Raw genomic sequence first — 18,982 nt, 5'->3', positions numbered from 1 at the left:
CAATTCCCATCATCCCTGACCACTGGTCCTGATCATGGGAGTTGTAGGCCAAAAACATCTGGAAGGCCAAGGTTGTGGAAGCCTGCTTTAAACACTTTTGCTTCTGGGCCTGCCTGCCACTGGCATGTGGCCTCCACAAGGCAATTTGGCCCTCCGACTGAAGGTTTCCCAGCCCTGCTTTTGTTTGCTGGGAGAAAACACGATTAGCAGAGGAAAAGTGTACAGTGTTTTAGTTCGGGTCTTATCATATCTTGTTTAATTGCACATTATACAATGTTCCCCGATCAAGGATCCTGAGTTCAATCATCCTGGAAATTGCTGCTAAACCACCTGAATTACATCTAGCTTATCTACTCCAGGACATTGACTCTTATAGAACTTTACAGGTTGCTAGATTCCTGATCTCAGTTCTGTCATATAAAAGACTTCATGGAATGCTGCATGACTATTAAAAATTGAGTAAACTTTATGCACCATCTTTATCTTCAAGGCCATAACACGGTATATCTAGAGATCAGGCGTTGAAATATTTTAGTTGATATATTAGATTGTAAAATGCTATTGATTTTATCTATTGATTTTTATCCATTGATTTGTTTTACCTTGTGGGCTTATCTATCTATCTATCTATCTATCTATCTATCTATCTATCTATCTATCTATCTATCTATCGGGATGGGTGGATAACTCAGTGCTACTTGCTTTTTGAGAACTTCAGCTCATTGCTCATGAATGGAGATAGAGAGAGGCTGTACTAAGGCTGTCAGTCCGAGATGCAACATTAAACACAGCGGGGTAGGAAAGCAGGTCTATAACTCAAAGGGACCATGCTTTGACAAGTCCATTAATGTGTCTAATCCCCCTTTAAAAGCTTCTAAGCCTGTGGCCATAAACACATCTTGTGCCAGCGAAGTCCATAAATCTACACATGGCATGGAATTCCTTTCCTGAATGTGTCTTTTCATCTACTGCCAATCGATATCATCGAATGATACTCGGCTCACGTATTATGAGGAAGAAAAGGGTCTCTAACCCATTTTCTCCGCATTTGACCCTTCCTCATAGGGCAGGGATAGGGAACAGGTTGCCCTTCAGATGCTGAAGGATCCCAAACTCCCATCAGCCCCAGCCAGCAAGTGATGGTCAGAAATGAGGGGAATTGTAGTCCAATTTATGGTGGGCCAGAAGCTTCCCAGCCTGGTAACAGGGGAAGTAGAGCAGCCTCCTCATGATTTTGGTTGTCCTTTTCCATACCTTTCCCAGCTCCACAGTATCCTTCAGGAGATGTGGAAACTAGTGTCCCAAATGTGGTTACACCATAGAGAGCACCCGTTGCTTTGTCCCAGCTCCTGCCAACCTAGCAGTTCAAAAGCATACCACCGCAAGTAGATAAATAGGTACCGCTTTGGCGGGAAGATAAACGGCATTTCCTTGCGCTCCGGCACATGTCATGGTGTTCCTGCGCCAGAATCGGTTTAGTCATGCTGGCCACATGACCCTGAAAAGCTGGACTTAAGTGTCCAGGGGTCCTTTATCTTACACCATAGATTTTCATAAATACATTACAATATTGGCAGCTTCATTTTCAACCCCTCACACTGAATTTACCTTTTTCACAATTGCCACCCAAAAGAATAGTTTAACTGAGTTACCAGCTTAAAAAAGGAAAGGGTATACAAGTATTGCTACCATGGAGAAGCTTTTTTTTAAAAAAACAAAACAAGCTTTAGACCAAAAGGCTGCTTGGATTAAAAGGGAGGAAGAACATCCTAGACGCAGAGATCACTACTGCAATTTTTATTATTGCATCTCTTTTAAAAATGAGGAAGGAGAGAAGATGGGAGGTGGAGTGGCCACTACAGAGAACATAAAGGTGTTGAATATTATACAGGGGCAGGGAGAAGGACAATAGGGGACACTCCACCCACTCAGGTTCCTCTGAAAGCCACCCCCCTGTGCCATGACATTCCTAGCCACCCACCTCAACGGGGAGGAAGAGACTAGGAGGAAATTTAAGGAGGGTGGCAAATAGGTTTTAGAGTCCTCAGGTATCTAACACATCAATAGCTGGGAGAAATACTTTTAAAAATTCAGACAGCACCCAACATAAAATAAAATAAAAGGTACAAAGGAAGAGCCTGAAGACAGCTTCTTCTGGTCTCTGTGTTGCACAGTTCTCAGAATGTTCCCCTGGGGACGGTTTGTTCCTATGCACACTATGTCCGGTGGAAATTCCAACCCCTCACAAATCCAACTCCAGATCCTTGAGTTCCTCTTCCAAAGCTTTCCTTCGAGCCAGCTTGTCCAACTGCTCTTTGGTCGGTTGCTTGATCTCCCCAGAGTCAATCCGTGCCTGCAGCTCCTCCACCTGCCGCAATTTCTTTTTCACGTTTTTTATTTTCTTGTTCTTCTCCAAGTTGGCTGTGGCAGATGAGGAATCGCCACTGCCTGCAGGGGGCCTTGTGCTCCCATCGGGGACAGCCAGCTTAGCATCCCCACTGCTGCCTGGTGTCACTGACAAGGTAGTTTTCTCTAATGACTGGATCAGGTCATCTGTATCACGATCCCCTTTCTCCTGCTGTTGCTTTCTCTTCTCCTTGCGTTTTAGGTTCCTCTTGGCCGTCTTGGAGAGACCTATCTCACCACTTTCTGGTCCTTTTGAAGCTTGCCTGGCCACCGGGGTGTTGACCTCTGGATTCAGGCCCGGAGGCAGGTCTGGTTTGCTTTTGAAGAATTTCACATATTTATTCTCGTACCTGCATGGAACAAAAGAGATCAGAACTGTCTTCTATCAGTACTTGAAATAAAGGGGGGGGGGGAGAGAAGGGAGGAATCATATCTTCAGTGCTTCTATAAGAAAGGAGAGCAGGGGGGAGCCTCTAAAAAGTATAATAGAACTGTCCATTTGTAATTCCAGCTCGTTTCCATAAAAAAGCAGCAGATATTGCAGCATGAAGTGCTGGGGCAGGAGTGATGTTGTGTCTGTGCAGCTCCTTACTTAGGGCAGACACTGGTTTTGCAGCTGCATGCAAGTGCCCTGAAGAATCCATGCCACCTTTGGGTTCTCAGACGGACGGTGCATACTGCAGTCTGGAGTAATTGCTTCAGTAAACGCCCGTCCCAAGTCTAAAGGGACGTTTTTAGCTATGATGGTTTTTTGTTGGTGGTGGTGGGGAAGCCATAAACACTGATTGGTGGGGAAAGTGCAGCAGCAGCACCTACAAAAGGCAGGTACAGAATTTATTTATTTTGCTGCCTGGTATAGATGGCTTCCTTTTGTTGATAGATCAATGGTGTCTCTAAAGCAGAAAGACATGGGTGATAAAACCACATTAATGTTATTAGACACCTGGTCCGAGGGCAGTGATGGGGAACCTGAGACCCTCGTGTTGTTGTAGGGCTACTAGTCCTGTTGTCCCTGACCATTGGATGGAACTAACTAACTAACTAAATTAATTAATTCTGGGTGGACAGGGAGTGCCTAGGGAGAATGATGACAACCATTCCCCATACCTGACAATATTGCAATTTGCTTTTGAAATTCCCTTCAATTTCAAAAGTGGTATGTTGTGTGTGGCAGAGTGAGCTGTTTGAGAAACAAGCTTCTTTGGCGGCACAGAACTAATTTGGTGGCTCTTTGGATCTCACCCCACGTATTTTTTTAAATTGAGGGGGAGAGTATCTAAAGTCAAACACAAGTGTGTTTACCATTCCTGCTGCAATTCCTTCTTGCTGCACTTTCACACTGAGAACTACTGAGGCAGGAGTTTCTGTTTGGTTTGTGATGTCATAACTGCAGATATGCAAAATGTCTAAACAGAACTGCATGTTGTTCTCATTTCCAATAACAGAGGCCAGTGGGGAGAAGATATTCCTTGAAAAACAAGTTTCAACAAGATTGTCCTTTGTTTCTTATTATAATAATTTATTATTTCTACCCCACCCATCTGGCTGGGTTTCCCCAGCCACTCTTTCAGATATTTAGGTTTATCATAATCATAATCTGAAGGTGAGACTGAAGGGAAGGTACCAAATGGTAAAATGGGAGGAATGGAGAAAGGAGCATAAGGTCTGTACCATCTGGAAATTGGTGTGGGGTCCGTATGTATTATGACACATCTGATCTGTTCACATGCTCGACATGGCTCCTAATTACATTAACAGTAGTTTATTAAATTTATATTAAATACATAAAAATAAAATAGTGTTAATGTAATTAGGAGCTGTGTTTACATATATGTGTAAACAGATAAGATGTGACATACAATAGATGGGCCCCACACAAATTTCCAGATGGAACTGACCTATATTTCCTTCTACATTATTTCCTTTGTACTGTTGGGAAGATACCAAACAACGTACCCTTTGCTTGCACCAAATTAGGGCAATGCATTGTTTGGAGAAAGGAGAAAAGAAAGAAAGAGAGGATAGCAGAGACAAGTGTTTAACTTACACGGGCACTTCTTCTTGGGGAACATAGCCTTCCTTCACCCTCCTCTGTTTCCTCCAGGTACCATCTGGACGCTGTGTGGAAGCGATGTATTTCCCTAAAACATTCAAAAATATTTGTGAAAAGATACCCTATCTTTACATATCTCTATGTGATCATGTGGGCTTTTCAGCGTTCTAAAAAATCCTGTGAATGTTCATTTATTTTAAATATTCATAAGCCACATTTCTGGACTGTGTCCATCCAAGCCAGCAAACAATGAAGCTGTATCACACCATAATACTTCCTTTAAAAGAAGCAAAAGCAAAAGACAAGATATGCCTAAATTTGATATACACACACATAGCTTTATTGCGGCCCATAAACCCAAATTACACAGTACCACAATAATAAATATCAACAGTTATTAAGGTGTAAAATCAGCCTTGCTAGCCAGCAGAGGAGCTTTAGCCTGTACATACTGATTTCTGATTTTTCCGAGAGGAATTTTGCTACTATGGAAATTGGCTTTGGAAATGGTTTTGTAGTTATTTAATATACTTACTAAATTACTATAAAACCATTTCCGTTAAAAAGGCACATCAATTTCAAACAAGTCAAGTTATTTGAACCATATTTTATTTAGCGGCTTTGCATGTTCCCATGTTCCCATTAGGAAGTGGCTTGCAGGTAGAAATTAATGTGAAAACATCCCTAGAGCTCATCCCATCTGATTATCCCACAAGTGGATTTCTTGCTGCAGAACATTTAACATTTCTATAACACTTCACTTACAGGGCTACTGCAAGGATCACAGAGAATAAATCAGTTCAGTATTTTAAATCCCATATTGAAATATGCAAGTACCCAGCATATGCTGACGCACAAATCATTTCATTTACTAGAAGTCATGGGGAAGAGTATTGGAACTACCATAATGCAATGTAGGAAAAAAGCAAAAAGCACTGCACCACCATTATCTGTCAGAGGGTGCACAATGCACCCTGAAGGAGCGTCTCCAATCCCATTGTTCAGCCCGGACACTGAGATCCAGCGCCGAGGGCCTTCTGGCGGTTCCCTCATTGCGAGAAGTAAGGTTACAGGGAACCAGGCAGAGGGCCTTCTCGGTAGTGGCGTCTGCCCTGTGGAACGCCCTCCCAGCAGATGTCAAAGCAATAAACAACTATTTTACTTTTAAAAGACAACTGAAGGCAGCCCCCTTTAGGGAAGTTTTTAATGTCTGATGCTGTACTGTTTTTAATATTCAGTTGGAAGCCGCCCAGAGTGGTTGGGGAGGCCCAGCCAGATGGGCAGGGTATAAATAATAAATTTATTATTATTATTATTATTATTATTATTATTATTATTATTATTATTATTATAATAATGCACTGGTCACTTGAGCCTAAGCAGCATAACAGTTTGAGCATGACTAGGATATGAGAGGCTGGGTTCAAATCCTCACTCAACAACAAAGTTCTCTGGCTGACTTTAGGCCAGTCACTACCTCTGTCTCACAGAGGTCTTGTGAGAATAAAATAAAGGCAAGGACAACCACAGGGGCTGCTTTAGCTCTTTGGAGGAAAGGCAGGATATAAATGCAGTAAGCAAACAGAAATAAAACGAAGCCTTGCCACTACACATGTATTTGAGGAAAAGGCTTCTTCTGTACCTTGATTTGTTAGAGGAGAAATAGCAGCAGCAGCAGCAGCTTTTTCCATCCCTGCTGAAATTTCATCTTCTGCACAACTATCCAAGTTTCCTACTTTGCATCTGGTCTCTTGGTATTGGGTGTGGGAGAAAAGAGGCCCGTAATCACTCGCAGTCTTAAAACCCTAGCAGCATTTGGCTTAACAGGGGATACCTGTGTGAGGAAAAGCTAAGATACGGGGTGGCAGGGAGGGAGTAGCCTTCACTGAAAGCTATATGCGTTGCTTCCACATAGTTCATAATGGGGAGGGAGGGTGGTGCCGGATTACCAAATGGGCATTTTTAGGGGCCTTGCGACAACGATCAAAATAACACTGATGCGATCTTGAAAGAAAATTACAAAAACGTATTAGGAGATCATTTGCAAGGTTTCAACAGCCTGGAGGCCTCCGCAGGGTTTAATCCAGCACTGGAGGGAGTGACCAGGTACAGTCACCTTATGCAATGTCAGAACCATATAACTGTAGAGTTGGAAGGGTCATCTAGTCCAAACCCCTGCAATGCTAGAATCTCTCGCCCAACGTGGAATTCGAACCCAGGACCCTGATATTAAGGGTCTCACGATTTATACACCATCACTGTCCTCATATAAAGAGGGACGGAGGGGTCAGAGTGGGAGCCGCAGGCAATGCTTAACCCCCATCGCTGTCCCTCAACAGCGCCGGTCCTAAGCGAAAGGAGGAGAGGAGAAGCCGCCTCCGCCCTCCGGCCAGAGGGATCTGAGGCGACTGAGGGGAGGTTCGGCTCTAACGGCCGCGGGGGCGTGGCCAAAGCAGCCAAGGGGCGTGGCCACAACGGAAGGCAGCGCGGGATAAGCCGCAACCGGGGAGCGGGAAAGGCCTTCAGAGGGGGCGTGGTCGCGGAACCGAATGGAAGGGGAAGGCGGGGCAAGGATGGAGAAGGGGAGGGGCGTCATGTCGGGGATAACCGAGGAGCGCGGCGGCCGGAGGGGGGTGGGGTGAGGCGAGGCAGCTGTCGGGGTTGGCGTGAGGCAGGGTGGTGGCGGTGGCGGTGGCGGGGAGGGGACGCCGGCGCCCGAGAGCCCCCCTCCCATCCTAGCCGCGGCTCCCCGCCACTCACCGGTTTCATCAGTAACATAGGGAGTCGCCATCTTGGAAACGCGACCAGCTTCCGGTCGCGTCGCCTCCGCCTCCGGATATGGCGTAATTGGGAGGAGAAGAGAGTGTGCGGGCGGGGAGGAGACGGGGGGAAGAGAAAGTGGCTCTGCCGCCATTTTGTTCTTGAGGAAGCGCCTTCTCTTCGCGGAAGGGTTAACGGCGTCGTTGCTAGGGTTTCGGAAAGTTCAGGGGCTGGAGAGATGTCGCCGACAAGCCTCATAAGCACGTCAGAATGCAAAACCCCGCGTTTCTGAGGTGGAAAGCGGAGTCCTCAACTTTGCCTCTAAGGCAGCGCTGCAGGTGCTGTTGGGACTCTCAGTGTCTCCCACTTCCCATTGGCCTCAGCCCAAGGATGGTGGGAGTTAGGAAGACATATGCTTTGCATGCGCCAGGTTCGGGGCTCAGTGGCACCCGAGTAGGGCTGGAGAAAAGCTGCGACCTGAAACTACAGAGAGTTGCTGCTAGCCCGTGTTGGCAATACAGAACTACGTTAACTGGAGGAATGACTTGGAATAGAAGGAGGTTCCTACGTGGCCGCAAGTTCCCCAATCCTGGCCTAAGTGGCCCTTGCCTGGGTTCCTTATTCTGACAGGAACGGGCCGTCGGTGGAGGCCGGTCAAAAATGTCCAAAGAAAGGAGGGGCCTTCGCCCTTCCTCATCTTCCTCTGCCCATTTGTTAAACGTTTTAAATCTTTTCCGTCACTTCGAAAATCCATGTTTGTGGACATTTTAAGTACCTGAAGAGCAGGGAGAGCGTTGCCAAGTGCAGAACGATTCTCACTGTTACGCTGTGAAATGTTAAGTCGCAAAGTGCAGTAATAAAGGGAGATCATAACTGAAATCCTAGGCAACAAAGATTATCTCCATGTGCAGTGGCACTTGCTTTAAAATAAGGATGGTTAAGACTGGACACCTTAGGAGAGTGGTGCCTTAAGCCCATGATTGTCTTCTGTGGAGTTTAAAAACTCATTCCTACACGTACCTGAGACTTCGAATCTGAACAGTGCAGGCCCTGCCATTAGGAAGAGTGAGGCAGCTGCCTCAGGTGGCACAGTGAGGGCCAGAGATAAAAAAGAATTGTGTGAACTGTGACACCTAAGCTAGCCTGCTGCCCTTACGTGTGGTGGTGGTCTGTCACCAGTGTTGATGTAGAGTCGGCTGCCAGTCTGGGTGGCTTTTGTACATGAAACAGGAGGACTCATTGACTGCCTCAGGCACCACAATGTCATATCCTGGCTCTGAATTTTGTGACTCACGTTTTAGAACTATCCACAGCAACAGAAAATTTTGAAAGGCAACAGACATTTTTAAGAGTCTGGTTTTCAACTTGATAATGGTGTGCTTCCAAACTCAAGATTTAAAGGAAGGTTTATCAGTCAGGCTTGAAAAGCTTGCCTATGTACCTTAAAGTCTCTTGATTGGATTAAAACCCTAACGTTGTGTGATTAACTCTCTCTATAAAGACAAGCTTGCTCATTTAATTACAAACAATAGCACTGAATTAAGTTGAACATGTGGTGTAGTTAGGCTATTCCTCAGATGCAGGGCTGTGCATAGACTGTTGTGCAAAGTCCTCCTCACATGCCATGTAGTCAAACATTGAGTTTCTATTGAAACACAAATGCTTGCAGATAAACTACTGAAAAAGACATGCTGAAAGCATTGGGTATAAAAGTGTGGCGATAATGATTATGGAAGTGGTGCTGTCTGAAGAGAACCATAGGGAAATAGGGGCTCCACAGAAAACTGAGCCCAATGCTTTGTTCTACTCTGCACTTTAAAGAATTGTATCCCACACTCTACATTAATGCCCACTGTTGAGGATATCCAGATTACAGGACACCTGCAGACAAGACCCAAATATACTTTGAAAGAAACATCTTCAGGCAAGGAAGATAATTTGTAGAAAATTCTTTCCTGGGATAGAATTTCTCACATGAACTGGTATATAATGGTATGGACAGCCTGCTCATGACATCTACAGAGTGAGGAAATTTGAAGTGATGTGACCTATACATAAAAATCAGGTTCAAAATTGACAACAGTGAATAAATGATGCAAAGTTACCAAACATGAACATGCAACTTCCTTGAAAAATAAGCAGAACTTTGAGAAGAAGACTATAATGTTGGGATAGCTACAGCAATTCTGCCAGTTTCCAGACCTGGTAAGGAAATTGTAAGATCTTCTCTTCCAGGGAGGAGTCAGCCAGAACAATAGTTTCTCAGAACCATATGGTAAGTACTATTGATCTCAATAGGACTTACCTTTCAGCAAACCTTCATGCAATTGCACTGTACTGTACATCTGTTTCTTATAACCCAGTTGTGACTGTTGAACATACAGGGGGAAGACAGTTTTGAATTGTTTAGGCAGTGCCTTTGTGCTCATCAACCACCCCTTTTATCTGTTATATCACTTTCTGTAACAATGGCCATATTGAAGAGAAAGGGAAACCCTCTAGCCTGTTTTTAAAATGGTTGGCTGGCTGTGGTTCTTAGGATTTTGACATTGGGATAAAGATAACTATTCCTTTTTAAAATGAAAAGATATATATATATTGTCTCAGAAGTCAGGACCACTTTGTTCAAAGAAGCTTCAAAGTGAGGACCAGGTTTAAGCACGTTTGCCAGTTTACATAAGGGATGGAGGGGTTACCTCTCATACAAAAGAAACGTACAGAGAGGAAGGCAACCCCCCCAGTCTTTTCCCTTCTCTCTTCTTGCCTGGTTGAGTTCTGGTTTCAGAATTGGGCAATAATAAAACTGCCTAAAGCAGTGGAGTGCCCAGAAGGAGGGTTGGGTTCACTCCCCTCCCCTCTTTTCTTCCCAACTCTATACTGCATATAACACCAATGTCTCACAACAAATGTAACTGTAGAACCTGAAGAAAGAGACAACGCGTGTGCTTTTGAAAACAAGGGGAAATTATTATTTTTTTAAAGAAAAAAAGGAGTGTGTGGCCGCCCCCAGTATTTAAAGAGCCCCCACCCCTATTACATCATTAGGACCAGAACATAAACCTATGAAACTAGAAAAGAACAAAAAATACCAATGTTTGGTCCAGATCCTAGGTACTGCACCCTCACTAAAGGAGACTGTATGGATGATTCACTAAATGATTGTAGGATGGTGTGTGTACCTAAGCTTATGGCCTTAAATTCTCTTTATCTTATATGCTGCTTTATTACAAAAATGACGACGGATCCTCAAACTGAATAGTTAGTTGCCCAACCACCCCCTCTAGAACCCACTGCTTTGAACTGACTCTCAACTGCCTCGCTTTCAAACTCCTTTTCAAATCCTCATCCAATCATCACTCACCACCAGAATTCCACAATCTCATTCCTCCTCCCTCCTTAACATTCCCATACTAATTCTGATACAATTTATACTCGCTGCTCCCTATAACCATACTGTTAGAAGCACTTGAGCTTCCCATTCCTGGTTCCTAGGAAATGGGGGTGAACAAACTGCAGGTTCTCTATCCCTGTTTTAAAAACCAGGTGTCTTCCCCCAAATGATCCTGGGAATTGTAGTTTGTTAGGGGTTCTGGGGATTGTAGGTCTGTGAGAGGGAAGCCACGATGGCATGAATCATTTCAGGGGAAGTCATGTGCTTTAAAGGTGCATTGGATGCTCTTTAAAACATACCAGCATAGAATTGTAGAGTTGGAAGGGATCCTGAGCATCATATAGTCCAACCCTGCAATGCAGGAATCTCAACGAGATGATCCATGGCCGATGGCCATCCAAGCACTGCTTAAAAGCCTCCAAGTCACTGCTTCAGTACCTAAGGGCCTCTGGAGCTGGAGAAAACAAGCTTGCTTCATGTGACAGCCCTTTAGATTTTAGTTATTGAAAGGGCTGCATGGTGTGGATCTCATATCAGTGTTAGGGGAGAGAGAAATGTGTTGCTTACACTCTCATTTCTCCACACCATGCAGAATTGCAATGGTAACCAGAAGGCTGGAGTTTGGAGCCCAGCCTGGCCAGGGCTGGCTATGGGTAGGATCCTTGCATTGCCTGGGGTTGGACTAGATGACCCTTGGGATCCCTTCCAATCCTACCATGCTATGATTATATGAATCAGCTAAAGGAACAAAAAGATGCTTCTGAAACATTTGGGAATCATAGGAACACTCCCCACCAGTGGCTTCCAGCAAGAGCTTGCATCTTCCTTAGGAGAGAGGCAGGCCAGAACCGGGGGGGGGGGGGGGAAGGCTCAGAGTTCATGTAGGTGGAAATGCCAATTGAATGCCCTATGCTACAGGAATGCTTCCTTCCCATGTCCCCCAACCTCATGTGCCAGACTGCTGCTATCATGGCTGGGAGCCAGGTGCCTGCTGATTGCTCCATTTTCTTCGCAGGGAGGGAGCCTTTCCCCAACATATACTTCGTTCTGGCCAAATCCCTGGAGAGACGTGACGACCCTCAGGTACTGGGGCAGAGGGAACGAAGGGGTCCTTGTGAAACACGTTTGTGGAGTCTGTGGTTTCCAGCAAGTACTTTTCAGAAGCGTTGCTCCCTCCAACAGGGGAGGCTGAGCATAGCCATCACTGCTAGTTGCCTTTGATAGGCCTCTCCTCCATGCTGTTGTCTAGCCCTCTTTGAAAGCCATCCCATCCAAGATGCTCTTGTGGTGCATCTCTCTTATGCTTCCTTGCTCCTGCAGGGAGATTACTGTTGTGAGATATTTTGGTTAACATCTATCTGGGCTGGAAAATATTAAAGAATCAGAGGACTGGTGAGCTTCCCTTGAAGCACAACTGATTGAAGGCAGGCAGATCTGTTAGCATCTTGATAAAGATGCTCAAACAACAAAGGATGCTGTCATACCCCGCAGGCGTCTCAGAAAAAGCTTCCAAGCTGATGGAGAAGAGAGCAATTAAGTCATGGGTAGGCAAACTAAGGCTCGGGGGCCGGATCCAGCCCAGTCACCTTCTAAATCCGGCCCGCAGACGGTCCAGGAATCAGCATGTTTTTACATGAGTAGAATGTGTGCTTTTATTTAAAATGCATCTCTGGGTTATTTGTGGGGCATAGGAATTTGTTCATTTCCCCCTCCCAAATATAGTCCAGCCCCCCACAAAGTCTGAGGGACAGTGGACCGACCCCCTGCTGAAAGAGGTTGCTGACCCCTGAGTTAAGTGGTCAGTGGAGCTCCAGGTTGCCGTTTCTGGATCCCACATCAGTCATTCCAAGTTGCCAAAGAAATAAATGTCACAACAGTTTTTTCCTTGCACCTCCTCCCCATGATCGCTCCTGGGGTCTTCTCAGACATATGCTGTGTCTGAACCAGTAGATCCCCAAACCAAATAATCGAGGACCCAGTCAGAAAAGGGGTGTGCGCAGTCATACCAGAAATAAGCAAAATAACTAAACAGGTACTAGAAGTCACCCCAGAACTGGCCCTACTGAATATCTTCCAAGATAACAATGCCCACTCACGCTATGAAGAGCTCATAACCCACCAACAGCATATGATTCAATATGGCTAACTTAACCCGACAACCCACCTCACCCACGCACAAACAAATCCCACTGCAGCCGGCCAAAGATGATCAACCACACCCTAGGCCACCCCAACCTCTCTCACCACTAAGGAAACATAACAAGTGAATAGAAAGAGAACTTCCCCAAGTGACACTGACACAAAAACCCCAAGCATATACTAAATAAAAGAACTTAAGCTTTGCCACCCCAGTCCCTCACCCCCCCGTATACTTTTAAAGTGGGAAGTAGACTTCACACCACTGAGCACCTTTCTCAATCACTCCTCCTCAAACACAAGCTCCCAATGTTGCTTTTTATTGGCAGAAAAAAGAGGCAGGTGCATGGAAAAATATGCAGGTCAGGTTTAGTTTTAGCATAAGGGATTCTGTTGTTGCAGAGAACTATACTAAATAACTCACGAAATCTTTTCCATTGGTGATGCCTATAACACTTGCACGATCACAATTTGTCCTATATTGAAACTCAGTTCTGGGACAGTTTTATATCCCTACAAAAGAATTCTTATTAAATCTTATTGAAGACGCTGGAACCCTTGCCCCGAGAGAGTATTAACTGTATACTCATTGTGCTATAAACTAAAAGCTGCTGGGGGGAAAGTTTGCAAAGGCCCCAGAGCAGCATGATGATGTTTTTGTCCTGGGCTATCACCTAAACTGTCAGATGAAACCCAGCTGTTAGGAGCAGAAAGATCATGGACTGGAAACAATGTTGGCAGCTTTATTTTGCAGCCATCTTGTGTACTGTTTTTCTGTCCTGACCCTTATGTCACATTTGTTGGAAGAGCAGCATATGCAGGACGTACAATGCTGTGAGTTCTTTTTGACATGGCTCCCCAGTGACTCTGGCAGCAGCTTCTTACTCAGAGGCAATTGGCAGTATCCTGGCTGAAGTAGTGAGTGGCTGGTTTTGCCATGATGGTTTGAAGATACAGTGGTACCTTGGTTTGCATATTTCTTGGTTTGCCTACGTTTTGGATTACAAACACGTCAAATCTGGAAGTGCATGTTCTGGTTTGCAACCATTTTTGGATTACAACCCATTTTTTTTGGATTACGGACAAATTCTTTTTGGAGGCCCAATTGTCGAAAGTGTTTTGGTTTACAAACGGACCTCCAGAACAGATTATAGTTGTAAACCAAGGTACCACTGTACTATGAACATTTGAAAGGCTAATCCAGCACTGGTTTCTCTACAATAGATAATAAGATTCTGTTCTGCCTACCAAGGAATCCTGAGCAGCTCAAGAACTTCTATACCTGCAAAATGGACCATTGCAATATAATTTCCTATCTATTTTGAAATGTGGAATAATGTGGCATCACAAGCCAATTTTTTAAAATTCAGTTTAATAACCTTATGAGCATTCACACTGATGAAATACCTGATTATAGGAGAGCTGAAACTTGATCATGGGATGCTGAGGTTTGTGGGGAAGACTGAGGTAGGTTTCACCCTTTGAATCTGGCTGAGCCTCTTTTCCAGTTTTATTTTGAGCAGTGCTAGAGACCACAGGAGAAGGGGAACTATTTCAAAATGATTCACTGCTCTTTCCTCACTATCTGAGTGATGATGCATGTTCCACATCTTAGACATTATGTAAGAGTTGGTAGGGTGGCTAGTATCCTGATCGATTCCTTGCCATCGTTGCCACCTAACGTGTTTCATTGCCATGTTTTACTCTTGCTTATGTGAGTCAATATTAAGTGCGAAGACCTGTAAAGTAGCACTTTGCAGAGAGAAAGCTGCTATAGTAGTGATAAGCTCTAACAGCTAGATATTTATGTAGTAGGTGTTTCAACTTGGTTAACAATGAGAGCAGCTGCACGGGTGAATATTCTTGTATTGGAGCAGATAGCAGTCCCGCCCTGCTCAGTGTACTGCTCAGTGCCATGAAGGCAATAATGTGCTTCAAATATATTGTCCAGTAGGTGTCAGTCTGGCTTGCTAGCAGCTGGATTCAGGAGAGGGGGTCTGGTTTATTTCTCCCATCTAGTTGTGTGGCCAGAGAAAGCAATGTCTTGACAGTGCTGTATTAATGGTCATGGGTGCCCTGTGCAAAGCCTTAATCTGGGGCCCACATCCCTTTCGCCCATCCATCACATACATGCCTTTGGCTTGTACGCATACTCACTCCCTTTGCCTCTCCTTGTTATCCCACTCTCTGTTGTAGCATGTGTGGGGTCATTCTGCAGCTGATGGTAGGTAATCTACCCCCCATTTAAAATTCTAGGAGCTCAGAACAGCTACCAGGTTCTGAGCTGGGAGGGAAATGAAAGGGAGCAGGAATCTTAGAACTGTAGAATTGGAAGAGACCACAGGAGTCATCTAGTCCATCCCCCTGCAATGCAGGAATATTTCCCTCAACCTGGGACTCAAACCCATGACCCTGAGATTAAGAAAGGAGCATATTTCAAGGAGAATGGGGATGGAGAACCCATGGATATCCAGGGGTTGCTGAACTCTGCTTATCATCAGAGAGCAACAGGTTTTCTACCCCCTTTTTCAGATAGCTACATTGTAGCAAGGGCTTAGCTGATTTGCTAATGGCTAATGCATCACAGATTTGACCCCAATGGCAGCAAATCCTCCAAATTTAATAATGCCACTGTTACATTGATGACTTGTGCCTATACCTATAGTCCAGGTATATGTCACACCTATCCTAAAATGCTGCAAACATGCTATAATCTAGAATCTCTAGCAATCCTAGCACAGCCAACTTCGCCAACATCTGACCTCCCTGCTGTTCTTTACTTTCTACCTTTGGCATACCCATAGCAAACACACATCATGGCAAGTATACCACAGACACACAGGTACTACAGATTTATGATCACTTTCCCAAGGGTTTCTTTTGTGAAATGGCTCATTGCTCCACAGATATCTTTAATTTTTCCCGTATCTGATATTTACCTATATCTTCATTTGTGCTTTGCCCAGGAACTAGTTTAGGTAAATCTCTCAGTATTTTCCCCAAGGGTTTTGAGAATAACTCATTCTAGCTAGATGAAACACTTCTTTGTTTAGTTCCTTTGGAGTTGGGACCTTGAGCTAAAGTAAGGATAGCAGAAGGGAGAATATGTTGTGAGTCTCAAGTTTTGACAACTTGGCAAGGAGTTAAAAAGGACTCTTGACACACTAGCAGCACAATCCTTACCATATGTAATCAGATGCAAGTCTTACTGAATTTAACAATGGGGTAGTGTAAATCGGACCTTCCTTTTTCCATCTTATGGCTGTCTGGAGGGGCAGTCTAGCGCTATAGCACAACAAAAGCAGGACAGGCACACACTCTGAACATTTGTGAAATGAAAAAGTTACAGGTTTTCAACAGGAAGCTATAGGACATGTCCTGATTGGAAACAAACCAGTGTGTTTGCCCTGAAACTTTTGCAACCGCAAACAGTGTTGAAGGCATGATCATATATAATCGTCTTGATACCATCATGAGAACAAGTCATCATGAATGCACAATAAAAATAGCTCCTTCATAGGCGTTGCCAGAGGAAATTAAGCACTACCACACACACACGCTAACAACATTAGGGACTTTTGTTATACTGCATTGTTTCATTATTGCTAATTAGCAATATTTGCTTGATGGTATTAGTTCAATTAGCTTTCTGGTCATACCATGTTTTCAAGAGTTAATAGGGTTTGGCAACGTTAGTTATATAGTTGGCAACGTTAGTAATATAAAACAGAAGTACTCAAAATTAATCAGGCAGCTGTTTATATTCCTAAAAGACATTTGAGCACATGTATGCATTCTCAAGTTTGTTCTAAATAGACATTAGCTTTAATGCTCTCCAGTTAGTCTTGTCCCAAAACTCCACTGCTTATTACAGAAGACTAGCAGTGAAAGTTGAGCAATGCAGACTTCTTTATAGTTCATGTTTTACTTATTTAATTTTTTAAGCAAAGTTACTTTCCTGAAGGGCGGGCTTCCCTTCTAGTATCACAGGAAGGACAGAAACATGATTGAAATGTCTTTCATTTTAATGTTTGTCCATCACCTTTCTGCACACCTACCATGGAGGAAAGCTGAACTTTTTTGGATGGTGGAGTGAAGAATGTTCTTCCCAGTTAGGTAAGTCACTTTAGTTATCTGTAAGCTTCAGTGTTCTTCACCTATAAAGTGGGATCAGTGATTTGTGGGCCACGTGTATATGCTCAGGATTATTACTGTTTTCATTTGCGACATGTTAGAAGATGTGGGGATACCAATCAAGGCAAGCATATCTTGGTATTTTGCAGTCCTTGTGCTCCTGGTAGAGGTGGGTAGTATTTGCTCAGAAAAGGTGGAGGCTGCATGCATGTGTAACTCGAAGCCAAGCAGTGGTTTGTTTGAACAGTGGAGTGAAAGAAGTGCATTCTGGTGAACGCAGCTCAAATACTCCAGCTTTGCTCCTCCCTTAGTCAAGTGGAGAAACAAACCACAGAGTTCACATTACACCCAGGCCAGTGCTGTTTGTTTGGAAGGGGGAAAAATATATCACTGTTTGGACATAATACTTTTACATGCCACCCCAATCTCTGTGCGTTGTGAGATTCTGGGGGTTTCAGGCACTTAACCAGTGTTTGTGTTTCTTGTGGGAATGAGGCACAGCAGAGACTTTGATGTCTTTATGATATATGGTTTATTTACACATATACAACCTGAGCCTGCGATGGAGGAGCTCACAGCATTAACACCCCAAAAGGGTCTTGTTTCTCCCATAGCCGCAAACTTGGATTCAAACAGACATCCGGTATTGCTCTCTGACTCTCGAGCTTGCTGCTTTACATCACTGCAAACTCTCAGCTCTAAAATTCCTGCTTGGCAGGGGGTTGGACTCGATGGCCCTTGTGGTCTCTTCCAACTCTATGATTCTATGATCCTAATTCAGGCTTTGTCCTTCTAACTACCCTTGAGTTGAGGGAGGAGCCCCACCCATTTGTTCTCTAGCACAGAGCCCCTTTCCTTTGTTCTCTTAATGGCCCATCACCCAGGCAGTCACCTCAACACAGGAAGCTAGCCTGGCTTATATTTTAACACTTGTTGGATCCAAGAATTAGAAGGATCTCACATATAGCCTACTCCCTCCCTCCCCACTTCCCAAATTCATAACAATACCAAGCCAGCCGCTCTGTGGTTTGTTTCCTCACTGATGAAGAGAGGCATTTTTGCTCAGACACCTCATGCATATTATAGTTAAAAGAAGCCACGCAGCCTGGTTTAGGATTATGTGTGAATGCAGACAGCGAGGTTGCTAATGAAAGTCTCCTCCACTTGCCGCTTCAGCAAAAATGCTGCCTTATAGCCAGCCAGAAAGTGGCTAGCCTTGGCAGAAAGAGAAAACTAGGACAGATGGATCTCTCTTCCTAGTAATAGTGTTAGCAGCTTTAAAAACGTCTGCAGTGCCTCCTAATCTTGTACAGATCATCATCACAGGTGCACATCTGTAGGGTTGTGTTTTCAAATACAATTCTTTCCTCTCCTCTCTGTTGTTTCATGGTTTTTGCTTCTCTCGCTTTTACTTGAGACGTGGGTGATGTGGTCCTTGTGAGAAGAACTACAGGCTTGGAACTGTGTATGTAGGAGAGCTGTGACTCATCCTCTGCAAGGATTAGATTTGCTTCTTTGGTACCAGCCTGTTCTGAACTATGTCTCTAACTTCCTCTGTGTGTTGCCACCTGCTTTCAAGAGCACTGCAATTGAATGGGCCAATCAGCTCACACAGAGCATCAAACGTCTCTTGTACAGTTGCACAGCAAGCCTATTTCGGCAACTAGGTTATTACACAGAAGAGTGAACATTTTCAAAAGACACACGGAAAATATTCTTGTCCCCTCTGGGTTTTCGCTTTAAATCATGTGTTACCTAGGGACAGTTCATCATCACGTTTTGTGAACATGGAAAAAAAGTGTAGAAAATACTGTGTAGACTGCATGCAGATCATCAGGTGTGATCTCTTATTATGAGTTCATTTTGCTTTGTATGTGTATACTAGGAGGCCATATTTGGTGGGGCATACACAGAAAAATCCATACATTAATAGCTACATGTGGGTTGCATGCTCTTTCTTATGAAAGAGTGCTTTTTGGGGGGTGCGGAAGTAGAGTGTATGAAGTGACTAATTTAAAAGCTTCATACACATAAATAACCAAATAGTGCTATTTCAGTGTAGTCAGATTCCTTTATAATTAGAGCAGTGTGTATTCTGCATC

At 44.2% G+C, this 18,982-nt stretch overlaps 2 protein-coding genes across 7 annotated transcripts in view; one reads left to right on the top strand and one right to left on the bottom strand.

The window, feature by feature from the left end:
• Nucleotides 1-1,782: 1,782 nt before the first annotated feature.
• On the bottom strand, nucleotides 1,783-9,641 carry PYM1 (PYM homolog 1, exon junction complex associated factor). Of its 3 annotated transcripts, XM_081181545.1 has the most exons (4): nucleotides 7,220-7,590; nucleotides 6,102-6,209; nucleotides 4,454-4,547; nucleotides 1,783-2,756 (listed from the first exon to the last, which is right to left on the bottom strand). In XM_081181545.1, the coding sequence occupies exons 1-4, from the start codon at nucleotides 7,371-7,373 to the stop codon at nucleotides 2,243-2,245; spliced, it is 870 nt and encodes a 289-aa protein (XP_081037671.1). In that variant the 5' UTR covers nucleotides 7,374-7,590; the 3' UTR covers nucleotides 1,783-2,242. The 3 variants fall into 3 exon arrangements, with proteins under 3 accessions (XP_081037671.1, XP_081037673.1, XP_081037672.1); XM_081181547.1 differs by lacking the exons at nucleotides 6,102-6,209; nucleotides 7,220-7,590 and adding an exon at nucleotides 9,525-9,641; XM_081181546.1 differs by lacking the exon at nucleotides 6,102-6,209.
• The window catches only part of DGKA (diacylglycerol kinase alpha), an 86,914-nt gene continuing 77,288 nt past the window's right edge, over nucleotides 9,357-18,982 (top strand). Inside the window, exons 1-2 of one of the 4 annotated variants that reach the window (XM_081181298.1) lie at nucleotides 9,357-9,494; nucleotides 11,626-11,693. In XM_081181298.1, the coding sequence (XP_081037424.1) occupies nucleotides 9,492-9,494; nucleotides 11,626-11,693 (71 nt within the window). In that variant the 5' untranslated portion in view covers nucleotides 9,357-9,491. Of the gene's footprint in view, nucleotides 9,495-11,625; nucleotides 11,694-16,830; nucleotides 16,863-18,982 lie in introns of those variants that run through there. The other 3 variants (XM_081181302.1, XM_081181304.1, XM_081181299.1) reach the window with 3 other exon arrangements.

Source organism: Podarcis bocagei (assembly GCF_964188305.1).
Source record: "Podarcis bocagei genome assembly, chromosome: 2".
NCBI lineage: Eukaryota > Metazoa > Chordata > Lepidosauria > Squamata > Lacertidae > Podarcis > Podarcis bocagei.
This window is presented reverse-complemented; position numbering and strand designations above follow the sequence as displayed.